Source organism: Zonotrichia leucophrys, chromosome 7 (genome assembly GCF_028769735.1).
Source record: "Zonotrichia leucophrys gambelii isolate GWCS_2022_RI chromosome 7, RI_Zleu_2.0, whole genome shotgun sequence".
NCBI lineage: Eukaryota > Metazoa > Chordata > Aves > Passeriformes > Passerellidae > Zonotrichia > Zonotrichia leucophrys.
The window spans coordinates 19,265,710-19,292,378 of record NC_088177.1 but is presented as its reverse complement, the minus strand read 5'-3'; the positions used below and the strand labels follow the sequence as shown (position 1 = coordinate 19,292,378).

At 43.1% G+C, this 26,669-nt stretch overlaps 1 protein-coding gene and 4 non-coding genes across 5 annotated transcripts; all 5 read right to left on the bottom strand.

Annotated features, from left to right (window-relative positions):
* Nucleotides 1-524: 524 nt before the first annotated feature.
* On the bottom strand, nucleotides 525-23,749 carry NOP58 (NOP58 ribonucleoprotein). Its single transcript, XM_064717860.1, has 15 exons — nucleotides 23,553-23,749; nucleotides 21,756-21,832; nucleotides 20,020-20,072; nucleotides 17,810-17,934; nucleotides 16,680-16,816; nucleotides 15,452-15,516; nucleotides 14,075-14,209; nucleotides 13,058-13,203; nucleotides 11,995-12,121; nucleotides 11,198-11,361; nucleotides 10,349-10,483; nucleotides 9,107-9,168; nucleotides 6,464-6,597; nucleotides 1,508-1,629; nucleotides 525-851 (listed from the first exon to the last, which is right to left on the bottom strand). The coding sequence occupies exons 1-15, from the start codon at nucleotides 23,595-23,597 to the stop codon at nucleotides 795-797; spliced, it is 1,584 nt and encodes a 527-aa protein (XP_064573930.1). The 5' UTR covers nucleotides 23,598-23,749; the 3' UTR covers nucleotides 525-794.
* LOC135450718 (small nucleolar RNA SNORD11) lies at nucleotides 11,742-11,827 on the bottom strand. Its single transcript, XR_010441136.1, has one exon. It is a non-coding gene; the product is annotated as a small nucleolar RNA SNORD11 (small nucleolar RNA).
* Nucleotides 12,877-12,960, bottom strand: LOC135450719 (small nucleolar RNA SNORD11B). The gene has a single exon (XR_010441137.1). It is a non-coding gene; the product is annotated as a small nucleolar RNA SNORD11B (small nucleolar RNA).
* LOC135450722 (small nucleolar RNA SNORD70) lies at nucleotides 14,797-14,884 on the bottom strand. Its single transcript, XR_010441140.1, has one exon. It is a non-coding gene; the product is annotated as a small nucleolar RNA SNORD70 (small nucleolar RNA).
* Nucleotides 19,687-19,775, bottom strand: LOC135450721 (small nucleolar RNA SNORD70). The gene has a single exon (XR_010441139.1). It is a non-coding gene; the product is annotated as a small nucleolar RNA SNORD70 (small nucleolar RNA).
* Nucleotides 23,750-26,669: the final 2,920 nt, after the last annotated feature.

Sequence of the window (26,669 nt, the reverse complement as noted above, 5' to 3'; positions counted from 1 at the left end):
ATAGCTGAAGTAATTTTGCCTTGGGTTTGGCTTGGCTGGGATTTAGGGGCTATTTTCTTGGATTTTTGTTTGTTAGTTTCAAGGGTTTGTTTGGTTCTTGCTTTGTTTTGTTTTTAAATCAAGTGAGGGAAATTGCTACAATCACCATGAAGCAATTTGAAAGCTACCTCACATTTGTTCAAAACACGCATCTGAATTTTGTTACCCAGTGCAGCAAAACTAAAACATTTGGAAGATGCTTAAAAAAGGTTTTATCAAGAGAATACAGTGCAGACCTGGTAACATACCTCAACTGTTCAAAGCATCTTTGGTATCATGCACAGATATTTGTATCCATTTTACAGAAAATGTAGGGATATTACAACCTTTGAAATCTTTAGAGAATAAACTGCAACAGAACATTTACAAATTCACAACTTCAGAACTGACGAGTCATTTAAAACTTATCTTAGAATATCTTAGAAACAGTCCCAATAATGGCTAGAGAAAACAGCAAACAAGTTAAAAGACAGAGGCATAAAATCTCCATAAAAATGTTTTTATTCCTTATCAGTGGAGACTGGTTATGAAAAGAGGACCTATTGTGAGCTTTTAAACAAAAGAAACCAGTAATCCTCCTAATTATCAGAGACACCAGGGTATCCTGTTCCAGGGAGAAGACAGCTATCAAACCCATCTCCTTGCCCTCTCGCAACACAGGGAAGTTAGTTTTCAGCAAGAGGCTAAACAAATGATGTAGATAAATGCTACTCCAAAGCAGCTGTCCAAGGGCCAGTGTTTTCCCCTGTTCCACATCAGTCTTCACCCTCATCTTTCATTTTCTTTTTTTTCTTCTTCTTTTTCTCTGTATTCTGCAAACAAACAAATGTTGCCATGAACAAAGCATAGTGGAAGAGTAAAGCAACACGAGTAGCTAGGCAACAGGGCTCAGAGGCCAAGCATCGCCCCAGCAGAGCACAGCCCAGGCCATGTCCTCCCTCAGCTGCTCACAGGGCCAGGGAGGATGTGCCACACTGTCACAGCTCAGCCCTGCAATGACACACCAAGGGCACAAAAATCAACCCTGGCTCAAGAACAGGACTTCAGAACTGGGCCAAAAGCTGCGTTTGGCCCCATCTGCTCTGCTGTTCTAGAAGGTACCAAATCAACAGGTACAGCCTCTGCTCCCTACAGGTCCCAAAGTGGAGACAGATGCCTGTGGATTGGCCCCAAGGGACACTCTTCCCACTAGAAAAGATGAAAAGAGGGGGAAGACAAGAGCTGGGGGTGAGCAGAGGACAGGAGGGGAATGGAGGCATTGCAGTCACAAACTTTCCAGATATAATTTTGCAATGCAAATCTTCTTGGACATTACAGTGGTGGAGATCACAAAATAAAGTTACTAGAGCAAAACTATTTCATGCCATGGATTACACATAGAAGAATTTCTCCCCACCCCTCACTCTACACTATGTTTTGGAGAGAATATTCTCAAAAATGATCAGGTAGCTATGCAATTCTGCCTCACCTCAGTTATGGGGCTGGTGGGGAGTTCCTCACTCATTACCACCTCTTCTTCAGCTTGCTTTTCCTTATCCTTTTTCTTTTTCTTCTTTTTGACAGGTTCACCATCTTCCACAGCTGCCCCTTCTGTAGCACAAAAAGGACAAAAATGAAAGGCAGGTTGTCAGTTATTGAGAGTGCAAAAGGAAACACTATGAGACAGCAGAGGATGCAATGACTCCTATTTACTGTCTGTGTTAACTTACCTGCAGAACTACTCCCTGCTACAACCAAAACATAAAGCTACTTCAGACAGTGACAGTGTTCAGACAGCAATATTCCCAGCTCCTGGTGAATTCACATCATCCTATTCCTACATGCTGCTCCCAGAGTTTAAAACAAACTTGCATGTTTTGTTTGCCAAATTACCTCCAAGTACTCCATGGGAAAAGTGACTGTCCACAGTTTGGCAAGTATTTTTACCAGCAACACAGGAGCAGCAAAAGGACTCTAAATCCCCCCTTAGAAACACATTTAGCCAGCAGTAGCTTGGTCACAACTGATTTCTCCATCTTGATGTTGGAAATTTGTGAAGAAGCAGACTGGTTTTCCTTACTGTTTAGATTGGCAAACAAACACAATGATCTCAATGCAACTTCAAGCATTTAATGCAGAAACACTTTCCTATCCTGGACGACAGGAATTATTTATAATATTATTTATATAAGCTGAGAGGAATGTCAACCCAGGGAAAGATTTACTAATGGCCTTAGAGTTACTTTTCAGAACAATTCATCAACAGCTGCCCTATCTAATCACAGGGTAATGGAACTGTGATTTACCACTCACTTCCTAGAATACATCCAACAGTCTTAGGAATCTCGAGGTAAAGATACCAAGCAAAAATCATTACCAAGCTGACAGCCTATGCAGCAGCCAGGCTGTTACTGGAGCATACCCAAGTTAAATTTATTTGCACAGCTGAGTCAGTGCTGGATACCAAGTTTCACACAGTACTCATGACTAAGTTCTGAAAGCAGCAACCACTATCCTTCAGTAGCTACAAAACTGATGGTGAAACCAGAGGTGTTTGTGGTATGTATCTCTGCTACTGGAGGTTTGACTCAAGACGTCATTTTCTCACCATATGTCCCCCAGGAAAGAACCAATTTCATTTTCAAGAACACTCACTCACCACTTACAAAAAGAACAAGTTCAATTACAAAAAAGACCCAAACCACATAACCTCCTAACGTCTTGATTGTACTTTGTCACGAGTTTAGTTCCTCAAGCCAGAAAAAGGATTATACGAGTCAAAAATAACACTTCAAACTCTGGCTCTAACATTAGCTTCAGACAAAACAAGTTGGCTTCAGGGTAAGTAATTTCTAGACATGTCTACAGAAGAATGCAGCCAACACATGCAGTTTTCTGACATCAAAAAACATACCAGAAACAAAATAGCAAAAGATTGTAGATAAAAAACCTGGTAAATATAACTTTGAGTGGATTGTGCCACAAAATTCACAGAGAAGAGTGTGCAAGTATAAGGCATTCAAAGCAGGTACAAAAATAAGTGTCCTCACCTCCCTATGAATGACATGGGGAAAGTAAAAGCAGCTGAAAAATAAGCATAAACTATATTAAAGCCACACTGTATAACAGGAGCATACACATTGTATTTTGCTATGCTACATGTTTTTACTCAGCTAGATTGGTAAGATATACATTTCCAAGAAAAATGTTGGGTGATAACCTTGAAAAAATTATTTCTTGTTATTACCCTCGATGTCATCAATTCTGACACAGCAGGCAGTGGAACCTGGCACAATTTGCTGTGCAATGATGCACTGGGTGCTCACAGGCACTGTCACTTCTCACAGCAAGCAGCAGAGCCCTCTCTGAAGATTTCAGCTGCTGCCTTCTAGCAAAGCTCATCACAAGACCACACATATTTGTACCTAGAATGAGGATAAAGGCTCCAGGGGTGCTGGTCTTTCCCCTCTAGGTGCAATACTGCCAAGTCAGGCAAGGCCAGTGGGGGTTTCTTTGTGATACAAAGCAGCTGACAAGGAAACCAATAGCTCTGACTCAGGCACAGAAAGCAGCAGCCTGAGGATCAGTCTGACTGATGGCCCTGGGAGTGCTGGACATCACCAGCAGTAGTTCCACTCACCATTTTCCACCATTTTTGTCTAAGCTTTTACACACAAGCCTGATGTCCTGGTGTACCCTCCCTCCTCCAGACAATGCTCCACAGAGCGTACAGAATGAAGTCACACTGTCTATCAGAAAAGAACATCCTGCCAAGCTGTTGCTTTTGTGACTTGCAGGGTTCACTCCATTAACTGAAGATATTTCTCTTTTCAAGAGATCCCTTCCCAAGTCACTAACTGCTACTATATCCTGATGCTAGATCCAAGCTGAAGGCTTCCCTGAGGACACTGGCTAGCCCTGCTGGTGGTATGAACTCTGTTTGGCCACATCCAACTGCAGAGACCACAGTCACAAAAACACCTGCCCTACTACCCTTCACCAACACAAAACCAGGTTTTAACAGCTCCTGAAGTGGATTGTAACTTGTTTCAGGCACTAATCCTTCCACCTGGTTTCCCGATAGGTATAAAAGGTGAATACATACCCCAACCCCCTGCCAGCTCCCACCCAAAGCACTGCCATTCATGCACCCCAAACAGGGAGAGAGAAAACACCACACATCTCATCTTGCAGTAACATTTACACTTCAGGCTGGCATAATGCAAAATACTGTCCCTCTTTACAACAGATATTAAAAGCAATGGTTTGACCAAAACTCTTCAGTGGCAGCTTCCCACTCCTTCCTGTCCTTTACCTTCCTCTTGTAACACAAGCCCAACAAAAAAATCTGGCTGAAGAATGCCTGTTTTCTGGGACTACTTTTCCCACCACCCCCATTTTTTATGCAGCTGCACAAACAGCATGGGAGAGGAGGAGGCAGAGACTTCTTTCACAACACACTGTCTGGATGTGTTACCTCTGACCAGGCAAAAGCTGAATAGAGCACTGCAGCAAAAAACAACAGAGCCAAGAACAGCAGACATTAAGGGCTCACATGCACATTCAAGTGGATGTGCAATATAAATCTTAATGCTGGGACATCCTCTGCACCCTTCTGTGTATTATGTGACTTGCTGAACTCCTCAACCTCCTAGGACCACCAAGCCCCCACTAGCACACTGCAATCAGAGAAATCATGCTGCAAAACAGCAAGGCTATGCTGTGTCTAGCAGGTGTCAGGGAAATCCGTGTACCCATGCTGAGTGCTCAAATGTAATTTGCAAACATGAGGCAATGCTATTTTCAAGGGTACAAGAGGACAGGCTAAAGAGATTAATTCTGCATAGAGGTGACATAAGATAAATAAACACTCTGGAAACATTTATTCTATAGTCTGAAGCAACTGGCATAGTTAGCACTAATGCCCAGGTAGTCAAATAAAACTCAGTTTTTAGAAAGATCTGGGAGAAAGTAGGAGCTATTAACCATACATTTATAGAATTACCCATCTTTTAAGGAAGAAAAGCAATACATCTGAAGCCTGTACTTCAGGTTTGGGGAAATTTGCAAAACAAGCAGCCAAACAGCACAGATTTCAATAGTCCACAAGTGTTCTGGACACTACTTCCAGCTCAAGGATATCTGCTAAGCTCCACCCAATCCCCAAATCTGGAAATAAAGTAAATGAAGCAAACACAAGCAGGTTTGAGTATAAAAGGACCAACCATTGAATAATAGAACTATGAACTGAAATATCCTCCTCAAACTACAGAAGAGCAGGCTGGAAGGCAACTTAATATTTCACCTGCCTGTGAGATGTCAACACTTGCTTTGATAGTGCAAGGGAAGCCCAAGGGAACAATTCTGGCTATAGTAAGGGAAGTTGGCTCAAAAGCAGTAGCTGTGAGAACACCCACATTCTCCAAAAGCAAATGGGCAAAGTTCAAGCCTCCAAAGTACTCATGTCCTTTTCTCATTATGATAAATACAAGTGAACAAGGCAGAGCACAGATCTCAGCTTTACAGCACAAAGGATTCTCCTTTCCCCCAGTGTAACTTTACTTCTCAGCTGTGTTTAGATTCCTGCAAGTTGCTCCCTCCATGTACAGACACCATGGACTAAGTGGTGTCTGGAATGATCACACTTCCCACCACCTGAGCATGGAGAGGCATTGAACCAGCATATCTGCACTCTGAACCCCTAGAGCAGAGCAGCGGAGAAGGCAGAAATGGAAGGCTCTGACAGCCTCACCTGCTGCAGGCACAGGTAGCTGGCAAAAGATGAGTAGTGCATGGCCAGATCTGGCTCTGGATCTCACAGAAGCGACTTTAAGTCATCTTTTTCCTCATTTTTTCCCCTCACAAGTTACAAACTGGTGAGAACAGAATGTTTCTTAAAATGAACCATAATGTTAAACTAGATAGATTCTGAGCTGTGACTGCAAAACATTCTTCACACAGTAACTTATCAGAGAAAGAAAGAACTGTGGACATAGTTCAGTTTTAGCTCCCCAGAGAATAACAATTGTTCATGTACTATGTAAATTCAGATGGAAATTTCCAAGTGTCATTTCAAGTCAAATTCTGACCTTTTTATATGTTGAGAAATGCCAGAAAACACTTCTACACAGAATAAAATAGTATTCTTGAAAGAAAATAGGGCAAGTTATGGTTTTACAGAGAGCAGCTTTTCTGTCTTCAAGATACTAAATACAAACCTGCTGAGCAAGAAATTCTGCAAGAATATGAGTAGAGTTTTGTTTTTAAATGTTCTTACACATTTACAACTGCTTGTAAATTGACTGCAGTCTGGTGTCAGTCACTTTTTTAAATACACTGCCATTCGCAAGGAGAATACCCAGGTACTGTGGCTGGCTGTAACTGCTAGAGCCCAGCTGCAGGATGCAAACAGTGACCTGGCAGCAGCACAGGTACAGCAACCAACCTTTCATCTCTGCTTTGAACTTCTTGGCTTTCACTGCAACCTCTGTGTCTTGTTCATCCACCTCCTGAATTTTGCGCTTCTTGGAAACAACAGGAAGTGTTGAGTCACCAGAGGGGTCAAACACCTTCACTTCACTGCAATAAGAAAAACGTTTATGCATTAAGAAGAGTAAACCTTCAGGGGAGACCCTGCAGTTGAACATAAACTTTCCAACACGACCTACCAAGAATACTTGAAAATCAATTTTGCTCAGCTGACAAAGCATCTACAGGTAATGAGGCCCTCCCACCAATACATAGTGCCTTTATCAGTAATCATGACTAGGAAAGAGATACCCCACAAAGTACAATTGTCTGATCTGAAAACACCAGTTAACTAAGAGTTTCATCCTGGTTTACACCTGGCCAAGGCTCTACAGAGCACTTGAATTACCCATTTCATTGATTTCTCTGATGCTGAAAGCCTATCCAGCATAGCCACATGGTCACAAGCACACAGCTCCCCATCACTTAGTGTATTATTGCATTGTATTTGGTATATTTTCCCATAACTGTACCCTAGGGGTAATAATACACACACACAAAGCATTAGAAGTAGCTTTACTTCTGCTTTTTCTACACTGCCTCTCCACCATTAAACTGAGAGGGCAAACTCACAAGGCAGGGTAACATTACAGCTCATTGCTGTAGCACTTGTATCACTGAGTTTATGGATATTTAAATATCTGTGTCTGAAACTGCCTCTTCTCAGTCACTGCATGCTCATTTGTTCAGTTCCAAACTCCTCTACAGGCTGTCCAGTGCTCTTTAATTGGAACTTGTAAGGGACAACTGAATCAAATAACAATGAAGCAGTTCTTTTCTTAATCAGAACAGAATTCCTACTGAAGAAAGAAGTTGTTTTAAAACACTAAGTCTAAAATATTTCATCCCCAGACACATAATGGACATCTGAACTTTTCTAAAATAGGATTCTGAAGAAGATACCTTGCACAGGTTATAAAAGCAACTGAAGCTGAGTGGGCTAGCAAGCATGTGGCAATGCCAGCCGACAGTACCATCAGCTCATCCTCTAAACATGGGAAATTATTTTTATGGGTATTAACACCACATATTGGTTTAAAGAAATTGATTATGCAGCCTTTTGCAAAAGGTGGAGTCTACTTCAGATAAACACAAGTGAGTGCTCAATGGTTTCCTTGTCATTGTCATAATACTGCTAATTAAAAATAAAACCAAACCAAAACCCAAAACCAAAACCACAAAACCATAAATAAGACAAATATAGCATCACTTGCATCTTTTTTGGAAAGCATACAGAAATGTTTCATTTGAATCTCATCTCTAAAAACGAACTCTCATTTACCTTCTGATACATTACTTAAATTTAGCTAATTCAAACAAAATCCATAGTTCCATACAAGACTAAGATTCTCGCCCATCTCCTTAAAACACTATTTTAGCCTTTCTAACACGCTCATGCAGCAGTACTGCCATTTTTGTACTACAAGGACAATTTGACAATTACTGAGTTTAGAGATAATTCCAAGTACTGAATTTAGTTTCCCTTTTAGGTAGCCAGACTATGCCAAACAGCCAGGAATTATCTTCAGATTCTCCCCAAGCCTAGACATGTTTGCAAAGCATGTCTACCAGCAGGAACATGTCCTGGCAGGAGTTCATGATTCCTCATTTCCAGAGGTCAAACCCCAGCATCTATGTTGTCTCTTTAACAACCTCCTCCCTCCTGCCACGCCCTGATGCTTCATTTACTGACTGACACTGTCTGCAAAAGCTGCTCCAGAAATCACAGCCGTCACTACACTCGGAAATGCCTGGCATATGGAAATAGAAGTCACAGCTAGACTCCAGAAAGTTGTTTGGGGGCTGCAGATGGGTGCAACAGTGCTAATTTTTTCTCACAGAATGAGCACTGAAACCTGGTTTTGCTGAGCTCTTGCCCTCTCAACACCAAAAGCTCAGCAAAATAAGCAGGGCAAGCTAAGCAAGAAGCCTGCAGCCAAATTAAGCAGTAAACCCAGATGTCACACCACAGACTAATAATACCTTGTTCAAATCCTCAGATGTTTAGCTGCCCCAGTTGCAATTTACAGTGTCACTTTGGGCACCAGAAACTGTTCTAACAGTGTGCAGAGTACAGAAACACCTTATTTATTGCTCAAGACGTGTTATTTATTACATACATGACTTAAAAAGGGAGATGAAGCTTCGCTCAGAACAAGTGGTGTCTAGTTTTTTTCCTTTTTTCAAGAATAAGTGGGCTAAGTAGGTCTCTAGGACAGCTTCCGTGTCAAATAAATTCATTAATACTCTGATTTTCTCCCATTTATTTCATTTGGAATTGTAATAAATAAAGCTGCTACATATTAAGACCCTGCTTTTTGGGGTGCTGCTGGTAGCACCTAAAAGTACTTGCTATCTGATGATGTCAGTGATTCACTATTAGAAAATCTGGGGAAAAGGAAATTCTTGTTAGCAACAGAACTTATTAGAAATGTTTAAATAGCACAGAAAATGTTTCCTGGATCTTAGGTCAACCCAGCCCACAACCAAAAAGCTTTTCAGAAATAAAACCATGGAGAGTTATTTTTACTCAGCCAAGCTGAAAGTAAAAATTATTCACCTCTTGTTTTGATATTTGTCTGCCTTGGCCAAGGCTTTTCCAGTGCCACTAATTCTTCTTATCTACAAGAAAAATTTAGATAGGAAAAACAAATTACTCATAAGGAAAAGAATTCACAACACAAGTTCTTCAGCTCTTGAAATGGAAAGACAGATGCATTATGGGTCAAGCTCTTGTGTACTTGCATTAGCTTTACACCTGAGTGTAGAGTAGTGACAGGGAGTGTAACTGAGGTGAGAATGGCCTTCCCAATGCTGCTCTTCAAGGGCCCAATCCAAGTAAGGTATATCTAATACTGGATCAAATATGCAACAGTAACGTGACATAACATTGTACTTCCAAATTCCCAAAAGCAGCTCAGATTTGTGCACTTTCTTCCTTTGGCAATATTAACTGCATTTAAGCGCAGGTACCACTCTACAGCTGGCATAAAGCCACCCTTAAAGCCACAACACAGCCCCCAAACTAAATTAAATATGTACTTGTCAGGTGATTGGTTTGTCTTTTGGTGTTAACATCTCTCCTTGCCTTTGTTCTGATGGGAAGTTTCACTGTCCATGGAGAGAGAGCAGGTTTTTCTGGACATTTCTTTTCTGTTCTAGTAATGCCAGTACTAGAGCACTGGCATCAGGTCTAGCTTGGAAGGCTGAACCTGGCTGTCATTCACAAGATGACATGCAGCAGCCACATAAAAGAGGAAAAGGTCCCTATGCTCCCAGCACCCTGTGCTGATGGCAACATGGAACAGTAGGTGTGGAGAGCCAGGATATGCATCAGGTGGTAGCAGGGCAGTGCAGCAACTTGCAGAATAACATGTTGCTTTAGCTACAGAGAAAGCTCCCGAAGACTAAGCACCACCAGATTCTGTCCAGATTCCAGGAACCAGGGTGGAAAAAATATTGACACAAATTCTCCTTCTAAGTAAAGAAAAAGAAACTATGAAGTAATAAGCCTATCCTTGCAATTCATAGAGATGGAGGGAATGTAAAGGTATGATCTTATTCATCTTGGTCGCTCTCAAGATTTTTCAGTATAAAGCAAATAAAGACAGCCCTGTAAACAAGAACAGCTGCTACACAAATGCCTGCAGCCAACTTACACACCTGGCCATTCCAGCCAAAGCTGGGAGAAACTACAGGGTAAGAGTGACATGCTATTGAGAGAGAAGAGTCAAAAAGCAGTGTCAGGAAATCATACCCTGAACAAAAACAACAGCTTCATGCAGCTCTCTCTAAGACTTACCCCTCTCTCTTCCAAAAGCCTCAGCCTTGTCTCTACTTTTAGTCTGTTCTCAGCTCCCATTTCAGCACTGGTGTTCTCTCCAAGGGCATCGTAACGAATAGTCAAGGCAGTCTTGGCTGCCAGCATTCGAGAAATCTGGGAAAGCCAAAAATAATATTAAATGCTAAGACTTAACATAAGGCAGTGATTCACTCTGATCTGGAAACCATACCCGCATACAAAAGCACAAAGTAACCATTTACTGGCAGTGTTCAGTCCAAAAAGTAATTAGTGTCTCATTCTTTTAATATTGAAATAGTGTTAATGTAACACCTTGCTTCCTTGATAAATAAAGGGAAATGTCTGAGACAGCAAGTCAGTTACACATATCATACTCTACCCCAACCTTCAGACCAGGTTAGTCTGCAGTGTAATTTCCAGATTCCTCCACAATTCAAACACATATTCATCCATCTGCATTATGAAAGACTTTAGGACCAAGCTGTTAAAAACTTTAGTACAAAAAGAGTCCAATTTTCAAGAAAGACCAAAGCCTTTAACATCTTAGTTTACTATCACATGGAACAAAGTAGTAACATACCCCTTGAGAAAACCAGTGTTACATCCAAACTCACCTGGAATACACCTGTTATTGCTCAGCTATGTCAAACAGACAATTTTATCCCCATTTTTGAACAGGAGTGAACAATATTCAAGGATCTGTAGGACAGTGGTATTTTCCATGTCATCACAAAGCAATACAGTAAAGCAAGCCATGGAAAAGCCTCACTGTGAAGCTCAAGCCATCACGAAGCTCAAGATATTAATGCCCTGGAAAAAGCCAACCCAGTGAAGAACTATGTAACTTACCTTTCCTTTATTTTTGGTATTGCTTTGTCCCACCAGGGAGGCATGATAGATAAGGCCAAATTTAGGTGTGTCCCTTTTAGTCTTCAGTGCTCTGAAGAGTGCCTTCTCAGCACCCAGCAACTGAACTGTAGAAGCTGGATGTTTTGCCAGATTCAGGAGGGAGCCTAGAAAGAGGTGACACAGCAAGAGGAGTTTATCAGAGAAGCAGCTAGGCTAGATTCCCGCTTTTGAATAGTGTAAGAAGCTCAGATCCATCTGTTTTCATGAGAGCTGTTTGCCATTTGTTTCCTGAAGGACAGGTCAACCATTTCAGTCTTTCATGCCTCAACTGTCTTGGTTTGATTTGAGCATCAGGAAAGAAGGCTGACTCAATAAAACATATTCCATTGGAATAATGCCTACTCCTGACAGCAAGAACATTTCATCACAGAACCGCAGCACAGATAACTGAAATAGCTGCTATCTTGAGCCAGTCTGACTATAAATGCCTAGTGCTGGTTTTATACCTCACAAGTGACAGAACTATCAGCAGGAGGCTCAGTAAGTGTCTCAGAAGAGGTAGTGACTTAAGTTGCCCTCATATTCCAAAAAGAATTCAGGCCAACTGAGAACTTCGTCATCACAGACTACTACCAAGCTCATGCCGATATTCTCAAGCTTCCTGAAGTGCTGCCTTCACCCCATTTACCACAACATGTGCACCAGGCCTTACATAATGCTGTTAGCTGACCAGCTCCTCAGAGAAAACCACTGATGAGGTCACCTAGGATTCATTCATGTTGATCACTGTAACCCACCTGCATGAGCAATGAGCCTTGCTCCCACTAGTTCTCCCACCATGACAGTGAGATTGGGAGCAATGGCCATCATTCTGTTCTTCAGGTAGTCATAGAGCTGGGTCCGGTACTCAGAGATTTCAATCACCTGCCACAGACAGAGTTTGGTTACAGCAGTCAGTATCAGCCAACCAAAAAATGGAAAGAAATAAATATACTGACATGAGGAAGTGCTGAGAATTCCACTGTAGGAGACTAACAAATTGCAAAATGCAAACAGCCAAGAGCCAGAGTTATGGGAAGCTTTACATAGAGCATATTGCCAGAGCAGAGCTACATCCACGAAGTATATTGGATCCATTCTGCTAATTCCCTTATGCAACTTCTTTTCTCAGCAAAACTCCTGATAAAGGAGCTGATAACATGCCAAAGACAGAGAAGCAGAACAAAAATACTTAGTAAGGACATTTTCTTCAGGACAAAACTCTGGAATATTCAGTTTTCACATAAATCTTTCTCTTGAAATGGGATACGTGCTCTTTACTTGTTTCATACAGACACCATCAGAATGCACATTAAAAAGCAGCCTGGTCTAGACCAAGAACAGGAACTCCTAACCCTGCCACTGCTGGTAAAGTCACAAAGGGATCCAACTGACACAACTGAAGTCAGAAGGTGTTTGTTCACACACGGCCCAGACAAGAGCAGGGTAGAACTCCTAATTCTTTTAGGGCCTTAGTGGTCCATTTTTAACCCAGGGTTCATCACCTAGCTTCCACAGTGACAGATTAGAGGCTACACAATGCTACTATCTCAAATTCTTTAAAGTACAATGATAGCAAAATTCCCCCCAAAAGTAAGACTGCCACTTTCAGAAGGCCTTGTGCAGGCATCAACAGTCTGAGATGGCTCAGATGAGGTAGTGACTGTGCACCCTCATGTCTGAACATCAGGAAAGCAACAATACAGGAATCATCACTGCCATCACAAGAGTTAGCACTGCCCTGGGAAAAGCTCTCCTTGGCAGAAGTGGCTCTTCTGAGCTGAAATAGAGTCCTACTGCTACCCATTCATGTGTACATACCTGATCACAGAGATGGATTATGTTGTTTATGTCTTCTTCTGATACTTCTGTCCCCATGGAAATCTCAGCAGCAGCCTTCACATCCTCCTCAATCTCCTCCGGTAGGATGTCAGAAACATCAGAGGAAGCAAAATTGCTTCTGTCTCCTGTGGGGGACAGATGAAAGCATGTTTGTGCTGGGGGCAAGATGAACTAGCAAAAAAGGCACAGAAACAGATGAAGATAAAAGGCCAAAATAAAAACACAGTGAGTCAAGTCTGCCATCACACTATTCTGAATTCCTAAAATATATGTCAGTGTTCTGACTTTGTGTTTATACCAACTAGGAACGGTTGGTAATATTAAATTTGAAACTAGAAAAAAACCCAGAAAGCCCATACTACATATTTTGCCTTTTCAGTAGCTGGTTGCTGCAAAATTTTCAATGACAATATTAGAAGAAGAGAACTCCAGGAAGCAGACACTTACCACTAACCAAATCTATTTAATTGTTTCTACAACTGGGGGGGAAAAAGCCCCCTTAAAACCACAACTCCCTCTGGACTGCAAACTTCATTATTACAAAAAACCAACCAAGCAAAAAATAAATCAATACAAAGCATATGAGCCCAAGAGGTGAGGCAAGTGTCCAAAATATGGCATTCTTTCTGCTCTTGTAAGTAATTCTACTAACTGCTCTCTTTAAGAACATGCAGAGACAGGCAACACTTCTCTTTATATCAGTTTTTAAGAGCTAATTTCCAAACTGGTCTGCTGACTAACTGAGATTCCAAGATATGCTGGTGGTCCATGAAGGAGTGGTTGGTGATGTGGCATTAGTTTTCACTTAAGTTTCCAAATGGCAAACTGCACCACGATCCAGATGCAAACATACCCTCCTTTTCTGCTGGCCCCGTCTACCCTGCTACTGAAGGCAGCCCTGCTCAGGGCGATGGCAGCTGGACGAGCAGAGTGGGTGTCACACCAGTGCCACTCATTCCCTCACACGGTGCCCACTGCCACGGCCTCACCACTCACCGACTTTGCGCACACATTTGCAGTAGGTCAGGTTATCCGTGATGATTTTGCCCAGCTCAGGGAAGTGCCAGCCGTACCACTCCCGGCAGCGCATGATGTAGTTATTCAGCTCCTTGTCCAAGTCATCAAGAAGTGCTATAGGAAAGAAGGACGGAGTTCTTTTCCTAAAAGGGCAACCTAAAAATGTGGTATCTCAAACCAACCAATTTAAATAGTATGAAAGGAGACTACCTGAAGTATTCTACTCTATAAATATTGGAATGAACCAAACTACAGTACACTTAGAAGTCTTTACTTTTCAGAGAACTGTGTAATACCATAGAAATGTTGGAATACGTTGGCACAATACTATAGAAATGCTGGAATTCCAATAAGTGGGGCCTCAAAGTTTCATCGCTGGGACCATCTTGGACAAACTCCCAAACAGCTGCAAAGCACATTCCCCTAGGAGCGCAGCAGCCACTTCTCCTTCCTCTTAGTCAGCCAAAGTGCTGACAAGGCTGATGTAAAATCTAGGCATCCAATTAAATTTGAGGAAAAAGTGTTTTACTATATTTTATATTTACAATATAAATACACCAAATACAAAGCTAATGGGCTCACCATTTACTAGATATGACAAATAACCAGATTTATAGTTTATTACAGTACAGCACCTACAGTATATATTGCTAGAGAGCCCTGAGGCTAAAATATTTCCTGCTAGTGCAATACCAACATTCCCATCTGTTGTCTCAGTGGTAGTGACGAAGGAACTGAATTACATCATTAATTTCAGTTTAACTATGTTTCATCATTGGCAACAGTCTGGGAATTAATATTCCAAGCAGAATTCCTCACCACTGTTTCACAGCAAGCATGCAGATTATGATGTGCGTCTCTTCAAGGAAAAATGAGGAATGGGCTTTCCAAGCTGCTTTAACAATTTCAGTCTGTTTTCCATTTAGAAAGCAGGGAGACAAAATGCAGCATTACACACTGCAGTGTGATTTACACACCTAACGTAGGAGTCTATTTCTACATTGCCCTCTATGCAAGACACCACCTAAATGATGGGTCAGAAAATGCTATCCTGTGGGGCCCATTCTCACAGCACCACTCAGAAGGGAGGCATGTGGGGAAGGAAAGCCCTTAGAGGACTGAATTAACACAGCCTGTAGTTCAGCTGATTTCTACGCTAAGAAAAAGTGCATGCCAGTTTATTGTATTGCCCTAAAAATGTTCCTGCTTGTGGAAAACACACTTTATGCCTAGATGAACATCAGTGCCCAATTTACTCAGACATCCTAGGAGGAAATTGACAGCAATACTTTTCTTTAGCCAATGTAAAGAAAAGAAGCCAAATCCATTAATAATTTAAGCTCTAAATATACTTACAAATTGCCTGGATAATCATGGTATCTACTTTGTCTGGGCTGAACTTCAGCTTGTATCGGGAAAGGCTGAGGAGACACAAACACAGTTTCATCAGCATCCTGACATCCTGTTGCAGAATATGCCCCACTGTTCCTTTTTAACACAAATACAGTTGTCCACAGGCTCATTGAAACCAAGCTCAGTTCTGTGCCACTGACTGCTCTCAGCTGAGGCCAGAAGCCACACTGACACAAGCTCCACAACAGCCCTGACAGGAGTCCCTCCCATACCCTGTGACCAGGGTGAAAGTGAAGGTTATTTGCACCACCTGCTGCAGACTGAACATGAGTGCTGTGGCAGGAAATTAATTTGCTCTTGGTTTTTCTGCATGGTTCTCCACAAAATGTCTTTGTCAACACCATTTCCAGTTGGGCAGCAGCTGGAAGCAATCCACAAAACTGCACCTCCCCAGCAGCAAATACCAGCAACACCAATGTGAAGCAACAAAAACTTCCTGGAACAGATTCTCACTGTCTGAGAAAGCCCATTACCATCTGGCTTTAATGTTATGTTAACAATTCCTCTGTAAGCTACAGTGAAAGACACTCAGTATCAATGAGGAATTGCATCTTAAAAGTCCTTTTTCAATATTAATGCCTATTTTGTAAGCAAACAGACTTTTAAGGAATTGGCTACAGCAAAGCATTTCTCTAACTTGTCAATGGCTTGTAACAGGACAAGCTCATGTCAGAATATGGATTAAAAAGTGACTCGCTAATGGATGCTTGATCCCACGGTGATCCAACAACTTGGTACTTAACTACTGCTCCACTAAATCTAAAAAGCAGCAACGACAAGGTGAGAAGAACAATCCTGCCTTTAATATTTTCATTATCTATTATATGGGTACTTATTCTGCAGAAATCATCAAATTGTGGTCTCCACATTGTCTCTTAGTGGCAATGGAGCTTTAAATGACTCCCTTGACTGCTCCAGACACAGTCCAGAAGTGTACCTTCAAGTATATAACATGAAAAGGAAAGCTACCAGCTTCCACTTTGGGTGAAGATGAAGCCTTTCCCTAAAGGGTGGGTGCAAACTGAAAGCCCTTCCTTTTAAAACAAGATTTCAGATACAGAAGTATCTTGACTCAGAGTACAAGACCATGCCACATACTCAGAAACACTTCAAGTAGCACAGCATAGGGTAGGGGCAGACAGGATGCAACAGAGCTGCTGCAGGAACTCACCTGTGTGCCAGACCCAGGCACATAGCTGCCATCTCTCGAGAAGGGAGGCCTGTTATGAGCCCTTCAATCTGTGAGCGAATTCCTCTCATCAGCTCTGTAACCATTGGGCTGTGTATACAACTCAAATTCAGCTTCTCCTGCAGTGTGGAAATCAATGGTCCAAAGTAAGGCACAACACAACATTCCTCTGAAGTCATTCTTCCAGAAGCCTTACATCATTTTAACTGGTTATCCCATTGCAATCCTGTGATCACACAAGTTTCATTCATTTTTGATGTTCAAGGTAGTGACACCCTCAGTTCCCCACACAGTTAATATTCCCCTTTGATGAGCAGATTTATAATTAATGCTCTATCTGCTATGTAGAACATTCAAGATTTTGAAGTCTACTAGAAACAGTTGGTCCCAGAAAGAAAATACAGAGGTAGAGGGTTAGGGGCTTTGCATCTTTTTCAGAGAACAAGAGTGAATAACTAGTTCAAAGTCCTTGCTATTATTCACTAACATTAAGCCCTCATTTTGCAGCCTACACAGTCTCCGAAGACAGCATGAGGAGGTTGTCAGAACAAAGTTCAGCGGAACAGGGAGCAATTGGACATGAGATGGGAAACTGGTATTTGACACCTAGGAGACTCCAGAAAAAGCAAACCACTGTCACTGAACCACCTATGGGTATACAAGGAGCATAGGGTGTGCACAGCTACCTGCACACTGAGGAAGGCACAACAATGCCCACTCCCACAAACACAGTAAATCATCACCCTACTATTACTGCATCTGTTGGTGAGGAATATGTGTCTGCCTGGTTTGGGTTTTGTTGGTTGGTTCCTCCCTCCACTCTTTTTCTAGAATGGATAATGAGAAAATTAGTTTTTCTACTTGCTAGATTTCTAATATTTAAGAGAGAAATCAAGCAAACCTGAAGACCTGAGTGCATTCTTACCATGTCAGTCACCTGTGTTCTCAAGACAACATCTTCCCTGTACACATACTAAGATTAACTATCCTCTATGCTGCAAACACAGCAGTGGCACCATAATCCATTGCTAGCAACAGCAAAGTCTCTGGAATCTGACTATAGCATTTCAGTAGCATAAGACAAAAGATAAAAAAGCAAAATCAGTTATCACCTTTATGACACCTCCAAGTTTGGCATCTGCCACAGCCAACTGCTCGTGGGCATCTTTTGCCACTATCTTCTTGAGAATCTTCTTCAAGTTCTTGCTGAGCTTGCCTTCTACAAGAGCTGTGGATGCTGTATAAAACAAAAAGACCAAAGAGGTTGTTTCTTTCCCCTCCTAAAATCTGTGAAAAAATTACTCCTAACTTCATGTATTTATTGTAACTGTCCACAGTAGCTCTAGTCTGAGCTGCAATTACTACTTCACCATGCAATAGTTCAAAATCAATACAGAAGAAAATTATACACATCCTTCTCTGAAGGCCTAAATGAAAAACCTTTCTCCCAGTTGCCTCTCCTTTCTCCATATGTTTTCAGCTCTATTTTCGCCAACTTCGTTTAAGGATCACTACAAACAGTATGCCATATGCTTTATACATGTTTAACATTTCCAACGGCAAAGTTAGATGGGAATATTTTGTGTATAATTTAATTAACAAACCATTTGCCAGGTCCCTTAGGCAGCAACCACGATATCCGAAATTGAGTAATGGCTTATTTGTATTCTCTGGTGATGATAATGTACTATCTAAAGCCCCAGGAATGATGCCAAACTGGACAGTCAGACAGACTCTTTTAATACAGCATGCAGACAGGAGAATCTTTAAAGGATGTTCTTAATTCCTAAATATTAATAGATCTGTAAAAGCTTTACAATCCCACAGAATATATTTTAAGCAGGCACTTATACAGCTCTGAGGGTCAGCTCTGTGCTCCACTGAACTTCTGGGACTGATAGATCTCCACCACAGTAACAGAGCAGCAGCTAGTGATTTTTGGTTTCCAGAACCTAATAACATGTAAGAATAAAATCAAAGTGCTGAGCTGAGTTTCCTCTCAACCCTGCTGCAATGCAGATAATTTTTTATCCTACAAGCTGGCCAATAGCATCTAAACCCTTGAAACAGTTGTTGCCATCTTATTGCAGGGGCTCCGTACTGTTGTCTCTTTATCATAAAAGTTTCATACCTTCTTGGTGTTCCTCCAAGCACTGACTCTTCTTCACAAAGCAGCCAACTGACTCCAGCTCCCTTCTCACCCAGCCACTCCACTCTTTTATAGCACTCTGCTTCTCATTGGGTACAGCTGTGGCCTGGTAAAGTCAGGCCTGTTCCTACTCTTTGCTAATTGGCCCAGCTGCAACTCCTTAGGGGTAAGATTACTTTCTACACTATATTTTCTTACATTCTATCCCCCTGCAAGCAGTCACATACATAGTCCTGCCTTCAAAATAAATGAGCCATAAGTACTCTAAACATCTCTATTTCACAGATAAGTCAACTTGAAGCAAAGTAGTAGAAGGGGCTGGATGTTTTTGAGGTTTTTTTAATCAGCCTAACTACACATGAACTGAATCCAAACCTATGCAAAAGCAAAATAATCCAAAAAATACACCACGGAGAGGAACATACAACAGCTTCAATCTCAGCTCTTTTATTTGCATCTCATGTTCCATGGTTGTGTCTCTATTCTTGTTTCTTTGTTTCCTTTATAAGCTACCCCTACTGCATCAGAATATAAAGAACTGATCTTTAATTATAAATGTGACCTGGAACACTCACCTACTTAAATCATACAGCACATTCAGCAATAACTGTCACACCATTTCTGAATTATTGCCTAGAATTCCTATCATTTCTGTTCAAATCAGGCCACACATCAAGCATTTAAGTGCAAAACTCACTAAAACTATTGAATATAAGGTTTTCCATTTTGCTTGAACTCCTGAATTTGAGGAGAACACAGACTTTTCTTAGGCTGAAAACAACAGGCATAACATGTATCCATAAAACCCAGGTGATTGTAATAATGAATGTTCTCTAATACCTGTCTGTTGTCTCAGTGGTAGTGACGAATTGTTGACTCAAATCAGCGATATTCAGCTTCAACAAGAATGCATCATTGACAACAGACAGGCTATATGTATCAGTCACAACTTTAAACTGCTTAAAAATATGCACTGAAGGAAAAATCTAGACTTTATTACATCTCTACTGCACTATACACTGGATAGGTGACCTCATAACCATCAAAACCAGCTCACTTTTAAAACCTGTAATTTAAAAGCTAAGAAAAGAAAGAGAGCATGAGCACAGGCAAGTAATGAGTGAACTAATGCATGACAGAGATTTGATTTTTTTGTAATAAGTGATAACTCACCAGCAAGTGCTTCTGTTGTGTCCTGAAACTTTTCAAAGTGTTTCAGCTTTACTCTACAGAAATAAAACAGAAGTGTGTAAACAAGCATACATAAACCACATGCTAGAACCATTTTATCATTTTCTGCCTCTGCTCCTCTCTTTTCCCTATGGCTTTAAGAGAGTAAAGATCAATATGCAGACCCTCAAAGAGGACTGAGAGCACTAAACTGGCCAACTGAGTCTGGTGTGACATTTCAGCTGGGTCCCACAATAAATATATAAAGGAAAAAAAAAAGGCATTTTGATTTGGTATTTCTTGGACCGACATCACCAGAAAACCTAACCCCCCTCTTTTTGCTTTGTAGTTCATATTTAAAGACAGACATCATCCATTTAAATTTCAACACTGCACCCTGACTGACTGATAATAGCATCTTTCCACTCATCTTCAAAAGGAAATATTCTGCCTCTGTGGAATGCAGAGCCTGCACAGCTCAGATTCAACATGCTTTTCAACCAAATACATCTTCAAAGACTTTAAATTTGAACTGATTCATTGCCCATGAATCCTCAAGTCCTCCCCTGTAATGAGATGTTAGAATACAAGTTCTGAGCTGAGTTTAAGACAAACAACAAAAATTTCTTTAAAGCCCTAAGTGCTGACCAGAGCCAAGAATCATCTGAAGAGTGTTTAACAACACTGTGTCAGATCCTCAGGCACAGCTTCCCTCTACCCCTCACACAGCCTGTGGTGCTGATATATAGTTACAGTTAAGGAGCTATCTCAATCCAGTAAATTCCTTGTCAGGGACAGGCATTTAACTAATCCAGCCCTGATTAACCACTGCTGGTTGGGAGTCAGGTATCAGCAAAGGAAGCAAGGTCACAGATACAGCTGAATACTTGAGTTAAGCATTTGCAGATCCCAACAAAAGCTTCAGGCTTACACTAATGCCTTTTCAGAAAGGCAAAAGAGGAATTATTTTTATCGGAGTAGAGATCCCATTAAGAGCCACATCCTGTATAACAAGTGCCCAAGATGATGTCTCCAGGACAAGATTAACCACACTACAAACAGGCAGATGTGGGATATTCTGGCCTCTGCTTTAAGTACTGCTACAGAGCACGATAAATATGAAATGCAAAGCTTGCTCACATGCATCCATTATAATCAAAGCTGGTTAGAAATCTTCCAATAAACTCACTAGAGAGACTTGGAAGGAATCCACCATTGTCCCCAACTTTAGGACAATTTGCTAGAAAGGCCAGTGATTAGTGGGCCCTGCATTCCCTGTGCAACTCTGCAGTGGGGCTAACTCTCACTGATGGCATGGGCAACAACACAGCTCTCAAATCAGTGATTTACACAGTTCCACCTGGATTAAGCTTTATTTTTCCCAAAAAGAATTTTCTGTGAGCACAAAACCCTATCATTCCACTGACACTTCCAGCATCACAAGCTTGGATGTATTTGTCAAATCACCCACATCACCCTAAAATATTGTTCCACTTTTTTGCTCAGCCAACTGACTCCAGCTCCCTTCTCACCCAGCCACCCCACTTCTTTAGAGCACTCTTCTCATTGGTTACAGCTGTGGCTTGTTAAAGTCAGGCCTGTTCCTAATCTTTGATAATTGGCCCAGCTGCAACTCCTTAGGGGTAAGATTACTTTCTACACTGTCTTTATTTCCTTATATTCTACTTTCTACGCTATCTTTATTTCCTTATATTCTATCCCCGTACAAACCTGCTTACATTTTGTTTGCTTTTTCAGGAGTTTCAAATTCTTTCCATAGACTGTCAACTTCTTGAAGCTTTTTCTCATTCAGAACCTGCAGGAATAAAAACACAACACAAAATTATATTGAGTTCTTCAACACAGGAGACCTGAAACATAGGGCATCCAACCACTCTGCAATAGTTAACACTGATTGAGTCAACAAACTCATCTTCAGTGATCTCTGTTTCACCATTCTCACTCAGCAGCTTTACCCTACTAATAGACAATAGTGCAACATTTCTACTTTCACCTGAATTACAGAAGTTCTTCAATAACGGCTGTGTCCTCCTGGATCTGGAACATTAAAGCAAAATCCTCTTCTTTATCAAAACTGGGCTTGCTCTTTAACCCAGTGCAGAAATCACTCCTAATATCATGAGTTTTGCTCCCTGGAAGATTTTTTAACTCTGGTTGAAGGAGGTTGTCTTTTTTTAAACTCAATTAGTAGCTGAGCAAATAAACCTAGTAATTAATGTCCCACATGACTGTGAGGCACAGCAAAATCTTGGGGCAACTCTTCCTTTCCTCAGCCAGAGGATTCTTTCCTGCAGTTCATTTTTCCTACACCAAGACCTACAGAATTTTCAGCCTCTATAAACAGACACGGGCACATAGAGAAAATTAAAGACATAGAAACTGCTAAAGTCAAGAGTGTTAGTGTATAAAAATGACACACCTATGGATAACTGCTGACAGCTGCAGCACACACTGCAGCACCTCTGCAGATACCTTCCTGCAGTTCTCTCTGTATGTTCCTCCTCCTACCTTTGCTTCATGCCTAGCCTACCTTCAGAAATTAAAATATCAAAATTTATATTAAAATATTGCCTGAACTACACGGCTTCATCCCAATGAGCAGAAAAGGTTTCAGGGCATAGGAAGGAAATATCATGCTCCACAGAGCCGCAAGGGTGCAATTCTGCTGCAGGCAAAGGAAACCAGAGCCTTCCTCTCTTCACACCTGCACTCATGTTCACACAAGTTAAACCCTAAGACTAAGTTGGAGGGGAAAAAAATAAGGATGTTATGGTCAAACTATGACCAAGCTGGTAAAACTGTACATGAATCAACACTCGAGCAAGACAAAAGCCAGAAAGGAGCAGAACGCTGTAGCAACTCTAGTTTAGGCTTGCTCAAAGCCCCAGGGAGCCTGAGCCACCCGCTCAGGAAGCCAGCAAAGCCCTGGGAAAGTGGCTGCTTGTCCCTCTGGGAGAGCGGGGTCGGGACACGAAAATTCTGCGGGGACCCGCCCCGTTCCCGCGATCCCACTTCCAGGCACGGCCCCGCACGGCCGGGGTGCGCTGCCCGCCTCGCACCGCCCCTCCCTCACGCACCCGCGGGGCTCTGCGGGAACAGCGAGGGCACGGCCGGGAACAAAGGGATCAGCACTCCAACCCCGGCTGCCCCAGCACAGGCGGAAAGGGGCAGGGGCACGAGAGCACAACTTCCCACCAAATCCAGGCCGGCAGAGAGGAGGAAGCGAGGGCCAGGGGTGACGCTCGGCAGGCCCCAGGAGCTCTGCTTCTGGCGGCCGAGCACCTTCAGCCTCCTCCGGCAGCCCCTTCCGCGGGGCCTCGCTCACAACGCGGCCCCTCTGCTCCCACCCCCGGCCCTGCTCCTCCCCGCGAGGCGCCGCACGGGATGCGGGGACCCTCACTCCCTCCCTCTCATGCCCGTAATTCCCACCGCAGGCCCGACGCGCTCCCCTTCGCCCTCCCGTCTGCCCCGCCGGGCGAGAGGCAGCGCGCCGCGAGCCGCAGCCCGGGGCTCACCTTGAAGATGGCGTAGCCGGCGGCGGTCTCGAACAGCACCAGCATCGCTGCGGCGGGCGGGACGGCGGGCGGGGGACGCCACGTGCGCCGCCGCACCGGAGCCGCTCAAGCACGCGCGCGCCGCGCAGCGGAACCGGAACAGGAAGCGGCGGCGGCAGGGGAAGCGAGCGCGCGCGGGGAGCGGAAGCGGCGGGGCCACCTTCCGCCCGCGAGCCACGTGGAGGGGCCGCGCCCGCGACCCCGCCCGGTCACCGCCCCCGCCGCGGGTTCGAGCCTCCTGACGCACAAACACGCGCGAGCCGCCGGGGTGCCCCTGTGGCGCCTCACCCGAGCTGCCCCCGCTTCCCCGGTGCCGCAGTTGGCGGCAGGGTCGGCCACATTAGATAAGACGCGGGTGTGTTCCCCGGGACGCGGCTGGCCGTGCCGGAGACTTTGTTTCCCGAACGGATCCCTGGGCGGGTGTGAGCGGGTGTTCCCCTCGGCGACGCCGAGCCGGATCGGCCGCCGTGCCGGGATGCAGGCGGCGCTCCCGGCCCTCCGCACACGGCGGGTTGCGCTATCCGCCCGCTCCGCTCCCTGACCTGCAGCTCATCGCACCGAAAACAGTTTATTTACATAAAAAATTGTTGACAGAGTGCGATTGTGCGCCTTTAAAAGCTTGGCTTCGCCGCCAGACAAGCACCACATTGTGCTCACATAGACCACGCGTTTGAACGCTGCGTGTTTCCCCAGGCTGCTGCCGTCTCCCCGGGGCAGGGGCAGTCCTGTCCGGGGGAAGGCAGGGCCGGGGCGCTGGGCGGCCCTTTGTGCCCCCTCCTACTCTGGTGCCACCTCGTGCTTTGGTGCCACCTGGTGCTTTGTCCTTGGCACAGCCCGGCGCGCACAGCGCGGTGCCTGGCTGACCTACTTCTGTGCCGCGGTCCTGCCGGGGAACCGAGCAGCTGCCTGCCGGTGGGAGGCAGGCGGAGAGCGCCGCTCCTTGCCCTTAGAAATCCCCGCTTATTTCACAGGCAGGGTTATCTGTACTGAAAACAGGCAGAGATTTTCTGCCCGCAGGAAGAGAGGCTCCGAGAAACGCTTGGGTTTTGATTTATATCAGGCGTTCATTGCTGCATTTTATGCAACCATCTGTATGAGTCAGCACGCCTTTGTTTCCTCCATGTAAGGAGTATGCTGGAAAGCCAACAGTGAGAGTAATCTGTGGACTTGAATATTTCTGAAGATTTTTTTTTTTTTTTTCAAAGGAAAATCTTTGGTACTTTACATTACACAACCAATTTTCTTAAAATCCCACAACCAGTAATATTGCCAAAGAAATTAGGTTCAGGGTGGTAGAGAATTTCCAGGTTCCACCTAGTTTTAAAGTACTGTTTCCGGCCCAGCTGGCAGAGGACCATTATTATGTAAGAGCCACTGTTACTTAGCTGGCTGCCCTAGAACACTGCATCCATCCTGCTAGCACTAACCCCTCTCAGGAAAATTGGTATGATGAGATTACAGATTGTTCTTAGGTTAAAGTCTGCTTTTTTAAGAAATCTGTTTCTGATGGACTGAAGCAGCTTTGCACAGACTGTATGTTGTGGGGCTTTGAGAAAACCTTTTACAGCTACTGGCTCCAAAACTGTACAGCAGCTTGGGAGAAATCCATCGTTGGAGGTGAACTTTATTGGCTTCAGGTGACTGAGATTAAGTGCAGATAGGGAAATAAGAGACATTATAAAGCACCTGAGATTTCAGTGAGGTTATTAGGGCAAGTACTGTTAGCAGTGTGTGTAAATACAAGGCTGACTTAGGGTTTTGTGGGAAGAAACTTGTGTAAGTATATGTGGTATTTTTAAAACAGCTTTTGTTGTTTTCTGATTAAGTGTATTCTATGTTGAATTGAGCAGTCGAAAAAGAAAAAAGTGGGGGCTTTACTGCTGTACATCCACAGTTTTCACAGGCTCAGTGGAGATTACCTTTGAAGATCCTGTACAAATCTGGCTTGTGTCCTGAAGAGCTAATGAAGCCACAACTGATGGAATAAGAAGGGAGTCAAGACAGGTGGTGCTACATTTAGTGTGTATGCTGATGAGCACATTCTAACTCTGTATCTTTATGGCTAGGTATGTGGATAGGTAACTGCATTCTGAATCATGTGAGTGTTAGCTTTTATTGTGGGATTACTTGAACAAGTTGGGTTTGTGCCAGGGTCTGAGACTTTGGCCTTAGCACAGTAAGACTCTGTTTTAAAAAATCCCTTCAGAATTTATAAAAAGCAGAAATGTTCAGGATAGAATATTTGTCATTTTCCATTTTTTTAGTATTGTGTGTTGTTGTGGAGCCCTTGCATAGCTTATTTTGGTGCTTTGTGTTTGTTATTAAGCTCATAATGAGCTCTTACTGTGAGCTTGGCATGGCATGAACGTATTTGGCTTTTCTAACTGCTTGGCCTTGCCTAAAAAAGATCTTCTTCATTCTGTAGCTCTGTATAGCATTTGTTTTGGTTCTCTTTATTTATTTTTCCCTCCCTTGTTAATTCTGAATTGTTTTAACAGTTGTTTAACAAAATAATTCCTATGAGTCTAGATACTGATTATTCCACTGGCTGGTAAAAGTGCACCTCTTGGTGTAGCTGTGTCTGTAACTCGGCATTCAGTGACAAGCAGAAACGCAGGCACAGAGTGCAGCTGCTTTGGTGTTTGGTGTTATTACAGGGGAACATGACACAGAGCATGGAGCTGTTTGTGTTAATGAATGCCCCCCGCCCAGAGCTAATGCCCTTTCCCAAAGGTAGCTGATGAAGTTAAAACTCTGTTTAGTAGCATGAGGATAATAATCTCCTATTTCAATTGAGTAAATTTCTGTTGATTCATTGATTTTACATTCACATTATTTTATGGTTCTGATGTGTGGAGTTTTTTTTCTAGTTGCTGGCTTCTTAGAGCTAATGCCTGTGCCAGCAGTGATGCCATGTAGGAGTTGCCTGAGGTGGAGAGGGGATGTTAGGAGTCCATGCTATAGTACAAACAGCTTGCAGCCTAAATGTAATCTTTAAGGTGGATGTTACTTTTTGTGCACACCTCTGAATAGCCATGCTGTGCCAATGTAAAGCAGGGCACCTGTTCTGTTTTAATG